Source organism: Trachymyrmex cornetzi, unplaced genomic scaffold, assembly GCF_001594075.2.
Source record: "Trachymyrmex cornetzi isolate Tcor2-1 unplaced genomic scaffold, Tcor1.1 scaffold11, whole genome shotgun sequence".
NCBI classification, from domain to species: domain Eukaryota; kingdom Metazoa; phylum Arthropoda; class Insecta; order Hymenoptera; family Formicidae; genus Trachymyrmex; species Trachymyrmex cornetzi.
The window spans coordinates 2,608,500-2,626,413 of NW_017295653.1; the positions used below are offsets into that span (position 1 = coordinate 2,608,500).

The 17,914-nt window shown below is 40.3% G+C and overlaps 1 protein-coding gene across 1 annotated transcript in view; it reads left to right on the top strand.

The window, feature by feature from the left end:
* LOC108762128 (mucin-5AC) overlaps positions 1-17,914 on the top strand; it is a 72,837-nt gene that overhangs the window by 28,386 nt on the left and 26,537 nt on the right. The window contains exon 3 of the mRNA XM_018508960.1: positions 11,407-13,370. Coding sequence (XP_018364462.1) covers positions 11,407-13,370 — 1,964 coding nt within the window. The remainder of the gene's footprint in view (positions 1-11,406; positions 13,371-17,914) is intronic.

Consider the following 17,914-nt stretch of genomic DNA (forward strand, 5'->3'; position numbering starts at 1 on the left):
TGAATACTAATCTCGTATTACATAAGATTACATGCCACGAACCAATATATTTATTAGAAAATACGTGTGAGCGTGAGGCAATTTATTTAAATAATCCACATTGTTTATCTATTTGTTATTTATGCGATTCTTCAATTGGAACTAAATTATATATATTTCCTATTGACATATTTAAATAACACAAAGAATGTCTTGAATAATGCAATAGAGATGTTATTCAACAAATGTAAAAGCTTTGTTTGTCAATCGGAAATATGTAAGATCGGATGATTTATAACTAGAGGTCAAACGAACAAATGTTTCAGAATCAGTCATACATGTCTGTATAAATATAATTATCATTTTGATTTAAATTGTACATATATTTTACAGCACAATAATGTTGAACCGATCTGTATGGCCGACAAGAGGTGAATAAAAATTCAATATTGCTGAATAAAGGAACACCATGTACTTTACTGCTTATACAATGTATATTCTTGAAGCATTTTCGCTCCAAACTGATATAAATTATCCATAAACTCTCTTCTATAGATATTTTTCCGAAAATATATCGGTGCCCATTTGCTAACTTGTAACATTAATATAGTTAAAGAAACTCATTACTATGAATGCAACTTATGTGAATTGCATTTTCTTCAACTTTGTTGTTAAAAAAAATATCAAGTAGAGTATCTTTAATACAATTTTAATGAAAAATTGTAAATTTTAATTTAATTAAAAATTTAATTTAATTTAATTTATATAAAAAGTAAAATATAATTTAAATAATAATATTTAAATAATATTTAATTATATAAAAATTTTCAATGAAATATGAATTGTAAGAGAAAATGCGCGATATTTAATATATTTTTACTGTCACTTTATGTCTAATATCGTTACTTATAATAGTGAAGAATTCTAAAAAGTAACAAACTCGCAGACAAAAGCATCATGATAAATCTACATTTCGGAAGACGTCCTTACAAACTTTTATGAGCCATGCAGGATACAGAATATGAGGAAAGGACGTACCCTTTATCTTCCTTTCCCTTAGTCTGTTGTCCCTACCACGGTTTCTCTCTTCGTCCATCCTTCTTCTATACTGTCTTCTCTCTCCTCGCCTCTGCGCATCGCGCTTTGGCTTTTAGGGCAACCTCCGCCTCCAATAAATTCCCATCACCAGCTTCCAGGTACGCCTTCGTCGAGTAAATCATACCGTAAGTGAATCCGAATTGAATGCAATGAGTAAATATGGCTCTAGTATAATGAAAGGCAACCACGAATGTCTGGCAAGAACCATGACAATCGATTTCTAATCCATAATATGAAAAACTTTCTCTGTTGTCATCGTCACACTGTGGCTATAATTGCAATTTAAATTTATTCTTGACATCTTACGTGTGGTATATTTATGTGTATATCTTGCTAATGCCATTTTTGAAGAAATTCAAGTTCCTTGTATCTCTATACATACATCAACTATATTATTTTTCTTTATTGCGCGAAGCAAATATGGCCGATTTACGCGTGTTTTCGACGTAGTTTCCGCCCGCATGTATGCGTGAATGCGAGTCAAGGAGCAGCCAGTCGGTGGAAATGCATAAATACATGAGTCGCGGGGCAACGAGCGAAAGAGGGAGACAAGCTTGGCCCGCATATGTAGCGAGCGACTCGTACCTCGTAATAACGTGTGGATAGCGGCTCTCTCGTCGTGAAAATATGGTCTTTCAAAAGCCTGTAGTTTCCCCTCGAAAACGGGCATGGTTTCGCTCGCTGTCGAAAAAGAGCGAGAGGGCACATGAGAAATGACAATCTTATTCCACAACTTCCTGTCGCTAACTCCGTCTCGCTCAACGATTCTGTCTATGGTGTAACTTCCCCTTGTTATCGCGCTGTAGATATAATGATATTTTATTACATACGTTATTATTTTTAGAAATTTATTTCATTATGGTATGATATAATTTTTACAAAATTGTAATTTAATTTGTAATTCGATATCTTATAGATGTATGAAAAATTACGAATCTCTCTCATCGATACTAAATCTTTTGTAATGCAATTGACGGCTTCGCATAGTCGAGGGATTATAACCATTAAATTTTCGTGAACGTGACTCTTGAGATTTTTTCCTAATTCCATTGCGATCGACTCGATTAAAAGTCGAAGGAGACTATAAAGTAACGACTATGAACGACTGCGTCGCAGGAAGCGCAGAAACTGAATATAAGGGGATGACTCTGCAGGCACTAGAGAGGCGAGATTCGCATTCCCGCATTACTGTCACGCGAGTAATTACGCATCGTCGAAAGCAACGGTGCGGTGCGGTGCGGCGCGGCGCGGCGCGGCGGGGTGGAGGAGATGGGTGGAGGTGGATGCAGGGATGAAAGGAGCAGGAGGAGTTAGAAGGGTTGCTGTCGCTGCGCCACTGGCGTCTCCCGGCGTTGCGCGATTCGCAGCCAACGGGAGAAACCAGAGCTAATAAAAGCCCACAATTACCTCCGGTTCGAGCCATTTGTCTTGACGGGCGTCTCATGCCCGATATAATTCACCCTGGCAACAACACATTGTTGCCTAATGAGGTGTAAAACATTCCGAGATATCTGGCTGTCTCGGGCTGCTAGGGCGGTTTCCGTACAGGCGATTCACGATATCGCGATAGCCCTTTCCCCGCCTTTCCGCGCTTTTGCGCTCAGTCTGATTTTTCTCCGTTTAGAGAGTCCTTATGGAATCTCGAAATTTTCCGATCCGCGTATCTGCCTTTCTTCGAAAGTTACAGACATTAGAATTGATCGGTGGAAAAATTTTTAATAAATCTTAGATCGCATTGTAAAGAAGCTGGAAATCGATGGCAATTCTAGTAATAATTTGTAATATTTCCTTTATATTGGATATACTTCTTCATATTGAATATATCAGACATACATATATATATGTGTTTTGTTAGACACCCAAGTTTGTTGCAATCGAAATTAATTTCATAAAAGCCTATCGCGCATATTTCAACTTTTTCATTTTCAAAATTATATGTCTGATTATTGATTATTTATTTCAAATTGTTGTAAAAGTATTAAACAATATTTCATTTTCGCTTTGACTCTCGAGAATTAATGTTTATGTAAACCCTTGATAATTTTACTATAAAATAATTCCGCGTTTTTTTTTCTACAATACCAAAATAATTTTCTATCCTTCGCTTTAGTTTGTAATATATTTAACTAAAGAAACAGCTTATGAATTGAAACATTCTGTAAAGTTGAGTTCTATGAATGTGAATTTCGTCGAATAGATAAATTGTAGAAAATTTCGATTGCCAAGTCGCTCAGATTAATTTTTGCCATTCGGTTTCGTAAGTTACATTGAGATCCACCGATTCGAAGCGCGCTTCGCGTTCTTGCTCCTTTTCATCCCGAAAAGTTTACAGAATTCAGCACAAATCATACAGTTTGCCGGACAATGTTTGCTCGTTGCGCTGCGTATCCTTCCATGGTTTTTCGCCGGCACGGTATGGAAGGAACGTGCCCCGTCAATTCGATTTAGCCGAGGGATGTACTACGTGCCCTTTTCACTCATTCTCACCCCGTCCCTCGGCCATTCCCGCTCTCTTTTTTCTCTTTGTCTTTATTTCGCCGGAGCGGCAGTGATTTGCTGCGATAAAGCCGCATCGACAGGCGACGCACGTGTATCGCGTGTCGAAGGACACGCTCCTTCTTTCCCAACACGGGCCACGGGCCCTCTTTCGGCGCCCTCCGCACGGTAAGACCGATCGGAGGAGAGTTTATGATATATTTGTAATCATGTTACCCGATACGCGGCGTACGTGCCTCTCCATTACAACTACCTTTCGTAACAAACGACAGTAAGGCTTCTACTCTGTAACTTTTAATGACAGCGTCGGTGTCGTTACATCGTCATTGTGCAGTTTTTTCTACTATGTATAAAACCTAAGCGTAACGACAATGTAACGATATCGTTACTATTGTTAAGAGTCACAAAATAATAAGTAATAAATCTTTCTTCACCGTGTGTACATCTAAATTCCGACAATGCCTCGTTAGAAAGCAAAATTAGCTGTTTTTACTTGTTCCTGCAAATTATTATGAATGCGCTAGCAGCGACAAATTTTCATGCAAAAAGGAACTGTATAACATTCGTATTTGTTTCTACAGTATCATTAACTACTATTTATATTTATAATTTTTGATATATTGTAATCATTATTAATTCTAATTAAATGAAAAGAATTCTACTTTCCGGTCAAACCAGTGCTTAAATATTTTTGTGTAAATATATATTTAATTCTGTAAACTATACGTTGAAATCTTTTTCGACCATGAAACGCAATCATGAATAGAATCAGAGTAGTAATATCACATATTAAAACAATTTAATAATTTTTTGTGCCAATAAACATCTTTAAGAGAATATTAACAATCTGATGTTAATGAGAATCTTAAATCTGCGAATAATAATTTATTGAGAAAAATATTGCCTCAGCCAGGATTCAATTTTTTATAAAAAGTAATTATTATTAATTCTTTGTTATATTACAAGACTTGCAACATACATCTTAATTAAAAATAGGAAAATTTCTACATTGCTTTCTTAAAAAGTATAACAAAATTAAATATTAACTTTCGCATTTATCTCAATTTTGTAATATTTTTATTTTGAAATTATTAAATTTGATATGTCACGGCATGCTTGTGATTCGTCTTATTTATTACGTAATTTTAATAATACAAGAAACACTCGTGGGGAGAACGATGTTCGAATTCATTGACGTGCACTGCTGTACATACATATAATGTCACGAAGCGAATCGCGGGAGAGTCCTCGAGTTTTAAAGGCCGTCATCAGTGCGAGGCTCGAGAAATTGCATCGTAACCCAAGAACGGCGCGAGGCGGACCGCTTTTCGGGGAGGCAATTCCAGTTACCCGTAACAATCTGGCGGCGGCGTCGGTGGAGGCATATTATTATGGTCATAGTCCCGGACAGTTTATTCCAGGTTCGTTTCCAGATTTACTGCCGTCCTCGTTGAATAAGAACTCGTGATTCGCCGGCCTTAAAATCGAACTGCCTTGAGTCGCACGAAATATTGCGCGAAATTTCCATTAACATTTTACAGAATTTATAATAAAAAGAATAATTTTAACACTATAGCGTGACAATATAAAGCGGTAATATAATATTGCACTTAAAGCTTACAATAATTAATTACGTATCTCTTTCCTTCTCTCTCTCTCTCTCTCTCTCTCTCTCTCTCTCTCTCTCTCTCTCTGCATATAGCAAATTGCAAATAAAAATAGCAAATTAAAATTTTTTACTATATATTTGTTTTCATATCTTGTCGATTTTTTTATATAAATCTCAAAATTATATGTAATTAGCATTTTATAAGCATCTCTTCTCTACCTTTTTATTCGCTGCAATTAATAGAATTGTTAAAAAAAAACAGTGTATAAACATTTCATTCTTATCTATTGATTTTTATACATACTCACTTATATGTAATTATTAAATTATTGCGGAATAAAAGAAACTATAGCTACTACAGTCCTATGACTATTAGATACGAGAAAAAAAGCACTCTTGAATATTTTTTATCGGACGTAAAAAAGATAACGTTTTGCAATAAATAACTATATACATGTTAAATTCATCAATGTAGATCTCCAAACCAACTCGAATAACCTTATCTTACGTATAAGAAGCACGCATACACATACTGGTACTTGTCACTATGACATTATCGATCCGATAGCACGGTCGGACGTCGGTTGGTCCGAACACAGTCGCTTCTTACCAGCCCTCTCGCTCCCTTTATCCCTTTCCCCCATATACTCATCTTTGCCGCCCCCTTTGCAACCCTTTAAGGTCGCCTTTCCAGCGGATATCAGCATTAAACCCCTGGGAGACGTGATGTCCTTTTCAATTTCTCTGCCGCTTGGCTCTCGGGATGAGGATAGCTGAGAATGCGAAGCTTCAAACGGCTCCGAACTTTGCAAACTCCATCATACTTCCGCGTTTTCGCATATGATGAAGGATGACGCATTTTTGATGTCAGCTACGCTATGCAAAAATTGTCCGGGTACTTGATTTAAAAATTATACGAATTACATGTCAACGGACTAGACATACACATATCGAGCTAGTTAGGACTTTGTAAGGAGGCGAAACTCGAAAAGACGAAATTTTAGAAACGGAGAGGTGTAAGAGAACATCGTTCTCGTAACGACGCAGTCGCCGGCTTTCGTAACTGCGAAAATTTGCGGCCTCCCACCGCCAACGGGCTCGCTATAAATCAGTTGAAATTTGTTATGCGCGGCACGCAGATGGTTTTGTTATATGAAAATATGTGCCGCGCGGGGATGGTGTGTAAGTATCCCTCGGTAAAACACGTCCCTTATATCCCGCGCGTACCCTCGGCCCCGGTCGCCTCGCCCCGCTTCTTACACCCCCCCAGACAGGCCCGAGGCGTCATGCTGTTCTGCGCTCTCTTTAATTACACCCCGAAACCGGGACGCGTGACGTATTGCCGTGTGGCGAAAGGGACAAAAAAGCGACCTCGACTTCAAGCTAGAATCGCTGATCTACACCTCGGTCGTTAATCAACGCCTCGATCGGCGATACTTAATGTTTCCAGAATACATTTTGTGTGTGTACGAATAAGAATTATCCAAACATTTCAACCGCGCAGTCTTATATTTTCTTAGTTTTTATACACCTACAACTGACTAACAATAAATTTTTCAAAATAAATTTGTAATAATCGCATCTCTCAACATAAAACAATTTTAAACCTCATTGTTTACAGATAAAACATCTTAAAAGCAATCTTAAATATTTTACCAAAAGTTTTATTTACTGAGACTTGAATATGAGTATTTTTTCTGGAAAAGTTGTGTTCGAAATTTGTTGATTTGCTGAAATTTTAGAAAGAACATGAAGGATTTATTGGAAGAAAGTAAAGTCCAACGATAGAAAGGCCACTTAAAGCGTTGGCCCGGTCAGTGCTAAATATTTGATCAGAATTCGACTGGAATTGGTTTAAGACGTCAGCCGGTAAGCGAGGGTATGCTCATGGGACGAAGAAAAAATAGGAAGGTAGAAGGAGAAAGCTCGACGAATGGACGGACAGTTAGTAGTTATACGACGGAGTATTCCCTCGAGCTGAACGGCAAAATGATGTCCAACCAAACAGCTCAGCTGTCTCGGTCACAGCATTCTTCTCTTACTATATCAACCATCTGAATTCACTTTAAAATCTTCTCAGTCTCTCTCACTTATTCCCGCTACCTCTTTTTCTCGCCGGGCTATAGAAAACGAATAATAACGGCATTTCGAAGCAGTCCAGAAATAAAGCCAATTCCGATGCTGTTAGTTTCAGACGAGATTTATAGAGATGACGCGACTCAAGAGGGACACTACTCGCGTCGTTAACACAAAAAGTACGTTAATTATAAAATATGCATCTAGACTTATCATTTTATTTAACGTGTCGCGAGGATAAAGTAGGGTAGCGATAGTCGTTAAAATATTGACTTTTAAATAAACTTGAATAGTTCTTGTTAACATAATATTTCAACATCTTGAATTCAAGTTAGCTGCGATAAGTCATGTAACTTTCTTCAGTTATAACAATAAAGTCTGTACTCATTGCCGTTTTCATGCGCGAGTCGTTAGCGGCAGCGAACGAGGGAGGCACAAAGGTCGAATCGCAAAATTCATGCGAATCCACGTGGTGCCAAGTGGGGTGCATTAGCCAAGTTCCCCATTATCCACGCGTGAGAGACTCCTAAATTATCCGGCGCTCGCCTAGCGCCGATCTCGCCCACCCTCTCACGTTAGTGAGAAAAAGACGTATGACTGCCTTTTCTCGGGAACACCCCCCGACAGGCTTCGGGGTGAAGTTACTAACGCGTGCGTGATTTTCGCAATTGCAAAGGAACCTACTACATATCAATATATTTACGAGATGAATGTTCAGATTGTCGTCATTTTTGTCAAATCTCGTTTATTGCCCGTAAATTTTCTTTCACAATTTACATTTTCGATTACGTCATTAATCTGGTAGATTGATATTGAAAAATGTTACAATACTTTCTGACTAAAGTACCACCAATATCTTGGGAGTGTAGCCAATTTGATTCATTATATCTTTAATATAACAACTAAAGGATTGTAATTCGTCGGTAGTTTATCTAATTTGGATTTAAAAAGAATATCATGACGAAGGATATTAAGTAGAAAGTTAAAAAAGATCAAATGGAGAAGAAGAAGAAGAAGCGAATTGAAGACAAGAGAGAGAGAGAGGGGGGGAGGGAGGGAGAGAGAGAGAGGGGGGGGGAGAGAGAGAAAGCAGAAAGAGATTTGTATGTATGTATCTATATAATAGAATAAGTAAGATCGAGAAGGGTGATAGAATAAGACAACGACAGAAGACAGCGAGACATTGAGAAGAAAGGGGAGAGTCAGAGGAAGGGAGCGAGAGACAGAAAGAGAAGATGAGAGACAGAATCCGAAGAACCGCCAGGAAGATAGAGAACACAAGTTTGGGCTATCTCTCCAAGCACAGTTCCAAGGAGCTTCCTTTAGACTTTAGTGACGTGACGTCGCCTAATACCCTAATCCTTGCAATGGAAGCGCCATCGTCCGCCTTGCGTCGTCATGTTCTGTTTAACCATCTTCTTATGACCGCATCACGGTTATAAATTATTAATTAATTAACGAGTACATATTTTTTTTAAATACTTGCATCTACCTTAAAAAATCTAGTAAATCTTGCTCGACGTATTGAACAGTACAAATTATTGAGAGATTCAGCTATGCTTAAAGATATTAGAAACTGTCTACTACTTTGTCTATGTGTGACTCTTAATTACAATCAGAATAAATTAATATATTTAAACACCCGTATTACATTTATTGCTAAAATTTTCTTTTACAAGCCTTTCATTTAATTTGTATAAATAAAATTAAATTTTTGTGGCTATAACAAAAAAATTTACGTTGTTGGTATAATTTTATCCTTAATGTAACTTCTTACTTTGTGACGTAATAAAGTTTTGGATTAAAACATGGTGATGTAATAAGAATCTCTCATAGCGCAAACAGGGGAATGTTACATACATATGTAATGCGCAAAAATTAAAGAATACTTGATACCTCGAGATATATTAAATTTCGACGGTATTGACAATGTCGATTTACAAGAATTTAAGCCACATCTACCGAACTGCTCACCCACATACTAGGATTAGGCTTTCTAATTATTCCCTACAAATCGTAAGGGATGATATATAATTGGTGAGTGAACCAGGGCATCTCGATCCCTAACTCAAAAGAATTTTAGCTTTTTCTTGTGTCGCGCTCCCTTCTTCCCTTGTCCGGCTCACCCTTACTCAGTTGCACTATCGAAGGCCAGTTTCAAAAGAGCATTGGTCCGCAAAGAAAAGTGATAATGTCTTAAGCCGTCGGTGCGATTTAACTTCTGATTTTGGACGAGGGCACTCCCGCCATCCTCCTACCGCGGTCCATAGCAAGAGTTCGTCGCTCTAAACTCCCGGCTACGTGGTCTGAGGAGGGTTTAAGGTTTAAGGGAAGCTCTCTCATTCCTTGGGATCCTAGGGAGCTCCGCTAAGCGCTGACGTTGATCCTGCTCTTCTTCTGCCTCCGCTACCTCCAGGAGCTCGGGTTTATCTAATTCCAGTTGTAGGTTCCTCCTATCTGTAAACCTTACGAGCGTACCAAAGGGCGAACGTTGTGCAGTTAAAGGCCTAAAGTCTTACAAGTAATCAGAAAGATTGGTAATTTGCTAGTTTAAAATATAATTCGTAATTGTTAAGATATATTGCAAACATATTTTTTAAATATCGAATTCAGGCTGGATTTAATTACAATAAGATGAGCAATGTTAATAATGTCTATTATTAGTTATATAATTTACAGCTTGAGAATTTTTACTGTCAAACAAGTTACTATAAATGTTTTATTTTCGATGGTTTTGTGAAAGATTTAATGCACATGCGTTAATAATTATTTATATATTTGAAATTATGTACACTGTATTTCATCACAACATCGAATTCATAATGACTTTCGAAATCTATTTCAAGTTTCATTTCACACTTATCGCTTATCAGAAATTCTATACAGAGAAAAATACAAATCTGCTGTAAGCAAAGTTATTTTTATTTAAACCGGCAAAAATTTCACTTTTTCTTTGAAAATTCAGCTACGTAAAGAACTCGCGAGTTGTGAAGTGAGCAGATCCGCGAGGTCGGGACCATTGTCGCTTGGACTCCTAAGGTGGCAAAGAGAACCAGGTAGCACGTACATACCGCGACGCGTCAGCCGGAAGGGCGGTGGGGGGTAGTAATATATATATATGTCTATATATACGTATATATGTATGTACATGTAGACGCGAGTGGATATAAGCGGGAGAGGTGTACGAAGCACGTACCTCAACACACTGGGAAAGAGAGAGAATCCTCTAGGTGTGCACCCAGAAACCGCGTATCCCCTTCTCCCCGATAACCGAGGCGGGGGTTGAGGTGAGTGAGGGGGATGTGCAGAAGGGCTGGGAATCGTGCTCCAGCCGAGCTCAAGGGGGTGGACAGTGCGCAGAACCCGCCCCCACCTTTCGCGACGAAGCAGAAGCCGTCGACTGCCCGCGCAAGTCTTCATCCCCTCTGCCGACGACGGAAGATCGCCACCCCCGAACGAACTTAAACATAGCACAGTAGCTCGCGAGCACCCCGTCTGAAAGGGCTCATCGCGTACACGAGCCGGACTTGTGTTAAGTATATATATATGTATGTATACAATATATATATATATATACATATATATATAGTTATATATCTATATTGGCGGTTTGTCGAGCGCGCGTGTCCTCATTGTGTGCGTGCGCGCGTGCGTGTCACGCAGTGCTTGTCTAAATATCTCGAGTCCGCCGCAAGAACGAAGCAAGATAGAGTGTGCCCCGCTAGAAAAAGATAAATATCACGAAAAGAGCCGAGCGATCGTTCACCAGGACAAAGAAAAAGAGAAAGAGAAAGGGAGAAATACGGATGCATCTCAGCTGCATAGACTGATTCTTCGAACTCGTGACTACGCACTCGATAGTCTTTGGCAGATGTCAGGTGAACTCTCTTGAAAGACAGTCCCTTAGACTTTGAACGCGCTGTTTAGTAGATGACGAAGGGAGAAAGAAAAGTGACCTGTGGCAGGCGCTGAGGATCCTTCCCTAATGAAAGAGCCTAGATCCTGAGCGAGATGGATTACCTTTCTTGTTAGATTGCGCCGGCTTCGAAATCGACGATTTTGCACTCGTGTACTGAACGCACCCTTGCGTCTCTTGTGTCCGCATGGCAGAGCAGACTTGCTGATCCTCTGGAATTTTTGTGTTCCAGGGTGGAACTGACCAACGTGCCGGGCGGACAGAATGCGATGGCTCATCTCAAAAAGCGGAAACTGGAAGCAGAGTCGGTTGCGCAGAATCCTAAACAAACGCAGCAGCCGTCGCAACAGTCGCAGCAGCAATTGTTGATCGGCAAGAAGGGCTTGCAGACGAGCACGTCGCAAGAGATGGAGATGACTGACGCCGCGACGAAGCGGAGGAGGAAAAGCGTTCGTGACGATGACATACGAAAGACGATCGATGTTGTTGATCCTAACAAAAATATACCCTTGCCCCAGAAGAAGCGCGCATTTACAACGGGTAACTCGGGTAGTCCTGCTAGGAAATCAAGTAAGCACAGCGAAGAACCCGAAGACGATGAAACTCTGATAAGAGAAACGGAAGCCGCCTTGAAAAGTCTATCAGGCAGTTGGCCGGGACCTAGAGGATCTTTATATCAAAGAGGCAATTCAGACGAGGATAGATACGAGTCTAATTTCGAAAATCTTTTCGAGGAAAAGAAAGAAAATCCTAAATTGTCGCCCTCATCAATATCAACGTCTTCGACTACGAGTAATGACACTGGTTGTTCGTTGAAGGATGTTATAACTCTTCGCGGACAACAGGATCGAACGGGTAAGTTGCAACAGCAGAATAAGCAGCAGGATTCGAAACAACAGCATCCAACTAAAATTAAGAAAGATTTGGACAATCTGCTGAAGATAGAAAATGAATGCGCCAACATTCAGTCTCAAGTCAACAACGTTAATCAAAACGAACCGCCGAAAATTAGACCAATTTCCGTTCGCTCGTTATCAAGTAAAGAGAGGAACGAGAGGAACGTAGTGGTGAGCGCACATATTGACCCTCAGGGAAGGATATCGGACAAATATTCAAGATACGATCCACCGGACTTCAACGAATTAGTCGATGATTCGTCCAACGAACTAGAAATTGACATGTCGGATCCGGCCGCTGACAAGGATGAGGGCGATCGGGACAGATCGAATGACCGAGAACGGGATCGGACATGCAAAAACGGTCAATCACCCCAAAATATTAGCAGACAGCAGCAGCACCAACAGCTTTACACGAATTATCAAAGACAATATAACGATACCAACATGAAAGTCTCATCTACGGGAACTTCATCATCCTCATCGACACCAGCGAATTCTCCGTTTTCAGCAACATCTGCTTTTAGGCCGCCTAATACGGACCACTCAAAAGCATCGTGTCGTAGCTCTTCGTCGGTCCCAGTAGCATCTTCAACGATTCCACCAATCGGCCCGTATCCAGCTGCCGCCACATTCGTGGGATATCCGACGCCTGGCCCGACGATGCCAACACCGCAGCCTGTATCCGGTATCTCGCCCGCAGCCGATGACAAGCACTCATCTACAGTGTCACTCTTACAACTGAAATCCTCGAAGGAGGAAAGTCATCATGTGACAACCCACGACGTAGCTACCAATTCTGTACCTCCCAGCAAGAGTCCTACCAGCGGTCCACCTTCCGTCACGAGTCCCGATTCTTCGAAACAATATACAATCCTTCAGCCCGCGGGAGTGGGCTCCAGAGCAGCCAGTGCGATTCAGGATATCGCGAGGGAAGGAGTGGTGAGTGTTGCCGCTGTTAGCAGCTGCACCACCGCGAACAACGGCAGTGCGAGTAATGTCAACACCGCGAATGCGAACGGCAATGGGGTGGTCGGTAATAAAACTACCAACGGGAACAACGGCGCTAATGACAGCAACAGTACTACGAATCCTGCCGGGAATCCTAATGCAAACAGCATCACCAGCATAACCATTACAACCGTGTCGACGACCACTACTACGTCTAGTCCGACAGTCCCTGTTGATGTACCTTCGACGAACGGCCAGCAGGACAATGTCATGAAAATGCCAGAGAGACCCGGCACCTTCGATAGTAGCAGGCCGGGAATGTCTATGTCTCCGTCCAGTCTCGGCAGAGGTGAGAATTTCTTCTTTGTCGCGTTATGATACAATGTGTTCCTAAATATGTTCCTAAATTGATATTAATGAAACTACTACTGTTCCGGTCAATTATCATGATGAAATTACTTGTAGGCATTCTTTCAAATTATAAATTTGAAAAATAAAAGTTTAATTAAGAAATAAAAAAAATGAATATATAAAGGGGAGAAAATATTATAGAAACTAATATTGTGTGTTAGTGATACTGAAATTATTTTTTCAGTTGGATAAAATGACATTTATATGTTCTGAAAAATATTGGTATTTAAATTGATATTAATATTGTCTATTATAACTACTCAATTATAAATAAAATTTAAATCGATAAAAATAAATCACATAAGAGAAAGAGTTTTATCTTCGGTCAAGCGATGCATGATAATGTTCATATGTACATTTGTGCAAGTGAATTTTTCAGTTTTATATATATTTACTCAATTTTCGACTTTCTAAATACTATATTATATATACTATATATTTACTAAATTATATATGGAAGGTCTCGCTACAACGATACATTTTTCCTTGCATTCTACTATTTTATATATATTGATGTGCACTAGTAGTCTTATAAAAAAAATATGTACATTACGTATACAGGGGAAAGTAAATATAAATAACGCAGCTTCAAAATTAAGATGTACTGTACTTTAAAAAGATATCAAAAGATTAATGGTGTTTTGAAATTTATGCGGAATATAAATGTGCGCATAAAAATTGGAACTCTTTAAATTATAGATGGAGATAGTAATCGTAAGTCGTGGTAGGGTTACCGCTCGTGCGTTATACGTTACGAGAGGGGACAAAAGGCATTTTCGACTCTCTTGGTTACGCTGTTCTTCTCCCTTTCTCTCTTTATCTCTGTCTTTCTCTCTCGCTTTCTCTGTCTTGCTCTTTACGAAGTTAGGGGAGTTAGGGCAGCACGGAAAATCAATAATTACGAAGCGAGGGGTGATGACTCAAATGCTGAAATCAAGGTCTCTTCGAGCAAAATTATTCTCTGTGTCCTATGATACAGCCATTCCATATATGCTCTCATCATTACTCTCTTATTCGTTTTATTATTATCTAAAATGTTCTGATTTTAAGGAAATATATTTTTAATTAACACACAGAAAGAGAGAGAGAGAGAGAGAGAGAGAGAGAGAGAGAGAGAGAGAGAGAGTGTACTAGATTATTTTCGAAATAATAATACTTTAATCGCACTTAAATGCCTTTATGATCGTGAATAAATGATCGATAAAATTGATTTGATTCGGTGATTAGACGTGATAAGTGTAATACAGAGAAGGATGATGAGTTGCGCGATTTTCTTCCGAGAAGACTCAAAGAGTCAAACCTCGCGCGTCATACTGTACATTCGCCATAGTGTGACAGGTGGAGGCTCGAGTGCATTCCAGGGTCTTAGGGCAGCGAAGACACGACGTGTCTAGTCGGGGAAATTTGGGGTTGATACCACGTCATACGTATAAGCCGCAGCTGTCAGCGGCTGGAAACGTGACTAGCATCCCAGCCGCTCCAAGCCACCTTATTACCACCCTGTGCCTGGCTGCCTGTCCTCATTATCCCCTTAACGTTTTCTCCGGCCGGTGGCTGCGAAGATGATCGCTTTCAAGAATTCAATCTCTCGCATTTGATTTCACGTCTTTCACGCAACGAACGCATGAAGAATTAATTGAATAAATAACAACGATAATGTTCAAAAATAAAAAATACAAGTAATCTTCAAAGTCTAAACTGTTTATAATGTTTATGTAGGCTTATACGTATATCGAGTATATACAGCGTGACGACGATACAACCGTACCAGAGTCGGTCAAGTTAGGGTTTTAATCGAAAATCTATCTCCCTTCTCTCTTTTTCGCTCTACATTTTCTCCTTTCTCTCTTACTAAGAGTTGCTCTTGATCTCTTCGATTTAGCGTGACGATCGCGTGCGCTGTTTTTTTTATTCGCCGCACGCTCACATGTAGGCGCGTGTAAGGGCGTGTTGACACGCCATAAAACTGCTATCGGGAAATCCGTCGGCTGCAAAAACTACCCTTACCGCGTCGAGAAAGATCGGCCGCGCGCGCTCGATGAGGTCGAGTCGGCTAATAAAAAAATAAACTGCCCTGTAACTCAATTTTACGCTGCCTTTGCGACCGCACGCATAAAAAGGACCTTTACTCGCGCGCGAGGGCTCTACCCTCCCTTTAAGGGCGCCGCGCGCCTCCGTGTGTAAATACCTACTTTGTGATTGTTCCTCGTGCTGTTCTCTTTTTTTAGAACCTCCGATCTTTTCCTTATCCACCGTATCCGGCATGCGATTTAGCGCGGGAAAGTGCCAGAGGACTATTACACGCATCAGGTATCCCGGGTATCCCGTATGATCGTGCAATTTTATATCGACTCTCTCCCCCCCTCCTCTCCTCTCCCTCCCTCCCTCCCTCTCTCTCTCTCTCTCTCTCCTCTCTCTCTCTCGCTCTCCTCTCTAAAGGAAATTTCTATATAAAATCACTTGCAATTAAATTTACATAATAGTATGCTGCATAACTATTGTCGCTAACGCTCACACCGCATACTGTGAAATGAGTATTTACTTTTGCCGTGTTAATTGAAGTTTATTTCAAAACACATTGGGCTATTCTGTCAAAAACTTGTTATGCTTATCACAAGATAATGTTGTAAAAGCAAGAGACAGCGTTGTATAATTGCGTGCACCATTAGGTATCTTGCATTCGCAACGGCATCTCACAACATGCGATTCATCTATTTTTTTCGATTTTTGAAAATATGAAGAAGTTGTATCATGCAATTAACTACATAAATAACAGTGGTAAGATATATTCTTAAATATTAATGCATCGAATATTATTCAAGCTGTTCGTATACTGCGCGTTTTACAGTAAAATATTATAAACTTTAATCGTATTAATTGTATCTTTTCGCATCTCTTTTTATCTGGCAAAGCAGTAATTGATCACCGACGAAGCTAAAGTATACTGAAAATACGAAAATTTCAAGCAAACGTACAAGTAAATCCAATTTATAATCTAGAGTATGAAACGTAGGCATTATTTATTATCAACGTGCATTTCTGTTCTGGGGCTCGCGTGAATATTCATCCATTACACGTGAATACTCAATTGCGCTGATTAACGACTTTTGACGGCGAATTAATAATTAGCAACCAGCAGGCGCTCAATTCTCCCCGATTATCTTGACGACTGCGATGATTTTTCGCGACGCCAAACGAAAGTCTCGGCGCGTGTCGCGCAAGCTGGACGAATAAAACAATCCCGGTGTTTATATACACGTCTACCCCTTCCGCGGACCCTCACGTGAAATGGCTACAAAATAACACAATTACAACGCGACCACGGGCTCACCCTCGATGACCGGCGTCCTCGTTCTCATCCCTTGTGATCCCGCTTTTTTCTCTCTTCCCTCCGATTCTCGTTGCTCCATTATAGCACCGTTGTAGGGTAAAAGAAATGAAAAGAGAGGGACCTGTGATAAAGGGAAGAGGAGGATAAGATCTAAAGGGAGACAAAGAGAGCGGAGATGGTGAGAAAGAACGAGAGAAGATAGGAGAAAGGTAGGAACGAAGGCAGGTCTGACCGACTCGTTACAAGTCTATTCAGACATCCGGAAAGAACAGCGCGTGCCGGTATTCATTTTGTTGACCGGAACCATTATCTGCCCCTTCGCTTGTTTTCTCTCTCTCTCTCTCTCTCTTTCTCTCTCGCTTCTCTCGCTTTTTCTTTTCAATCCCGAGTTTAGCCACCGACGTAGTCGCTTTAAAACCTTACGGCTAATTTATTAATCCTACGAGGGCAACCGCTCGCCCTCGGTTATCCGGTAAATCTTTTTTTACCCGGCACTAATTAAAAACCAGGAAGCTTCAGCGATCCTTCCTAGAGAAGTAAAAATAACACTGATTTCCTCTATTGCGAATTTAGATTCGTGGCGCGTTAAATTGATGCCCGCTGTGCTTTCGCATTTTTCACTACCGTAGATCCATTTTTACTCGAAAGATACAATCGAGCATTCTTTGACTTTAATCTCTGAGAAACTCTGAGATTTCGAAACAAAATTAATCCACGAAGCTTCTTTTCAAGAAATTACGCGGGACTTGGAACAATTCCGACGGCATGTGCCGTTCAACTTCGGAACTCGGGGAACGTCGTGGTCTGCAAATAAAGCATGCCGCTAATGACGTCACGTATCGTAATCCAATTTATGGGGAGGTGGGTGAATGTGCCGCTCGTCTTAAGAAAAAGGCGAACACCTAAGTAGGGATCGACTTTTCTTTTCTCCATCCATCCTTCCCGTCGGTTCTCGCTCTCCTGAAACGCGAAATGACGACCTGATGAAGTTTCTCGGCGTCACGGCACTCGATTGGCCAGCCCCGACGTAGTTGGCTAAGGGATCAGGCCCGAGCGGAGGATTAGTACACGACAAAGTTTATAAAAGTGCGCTCACTTCAGGAGAACCCCCGTCTCAACTAAAGCTGGCCTCCTCTTAAGAGGTTCCTTCC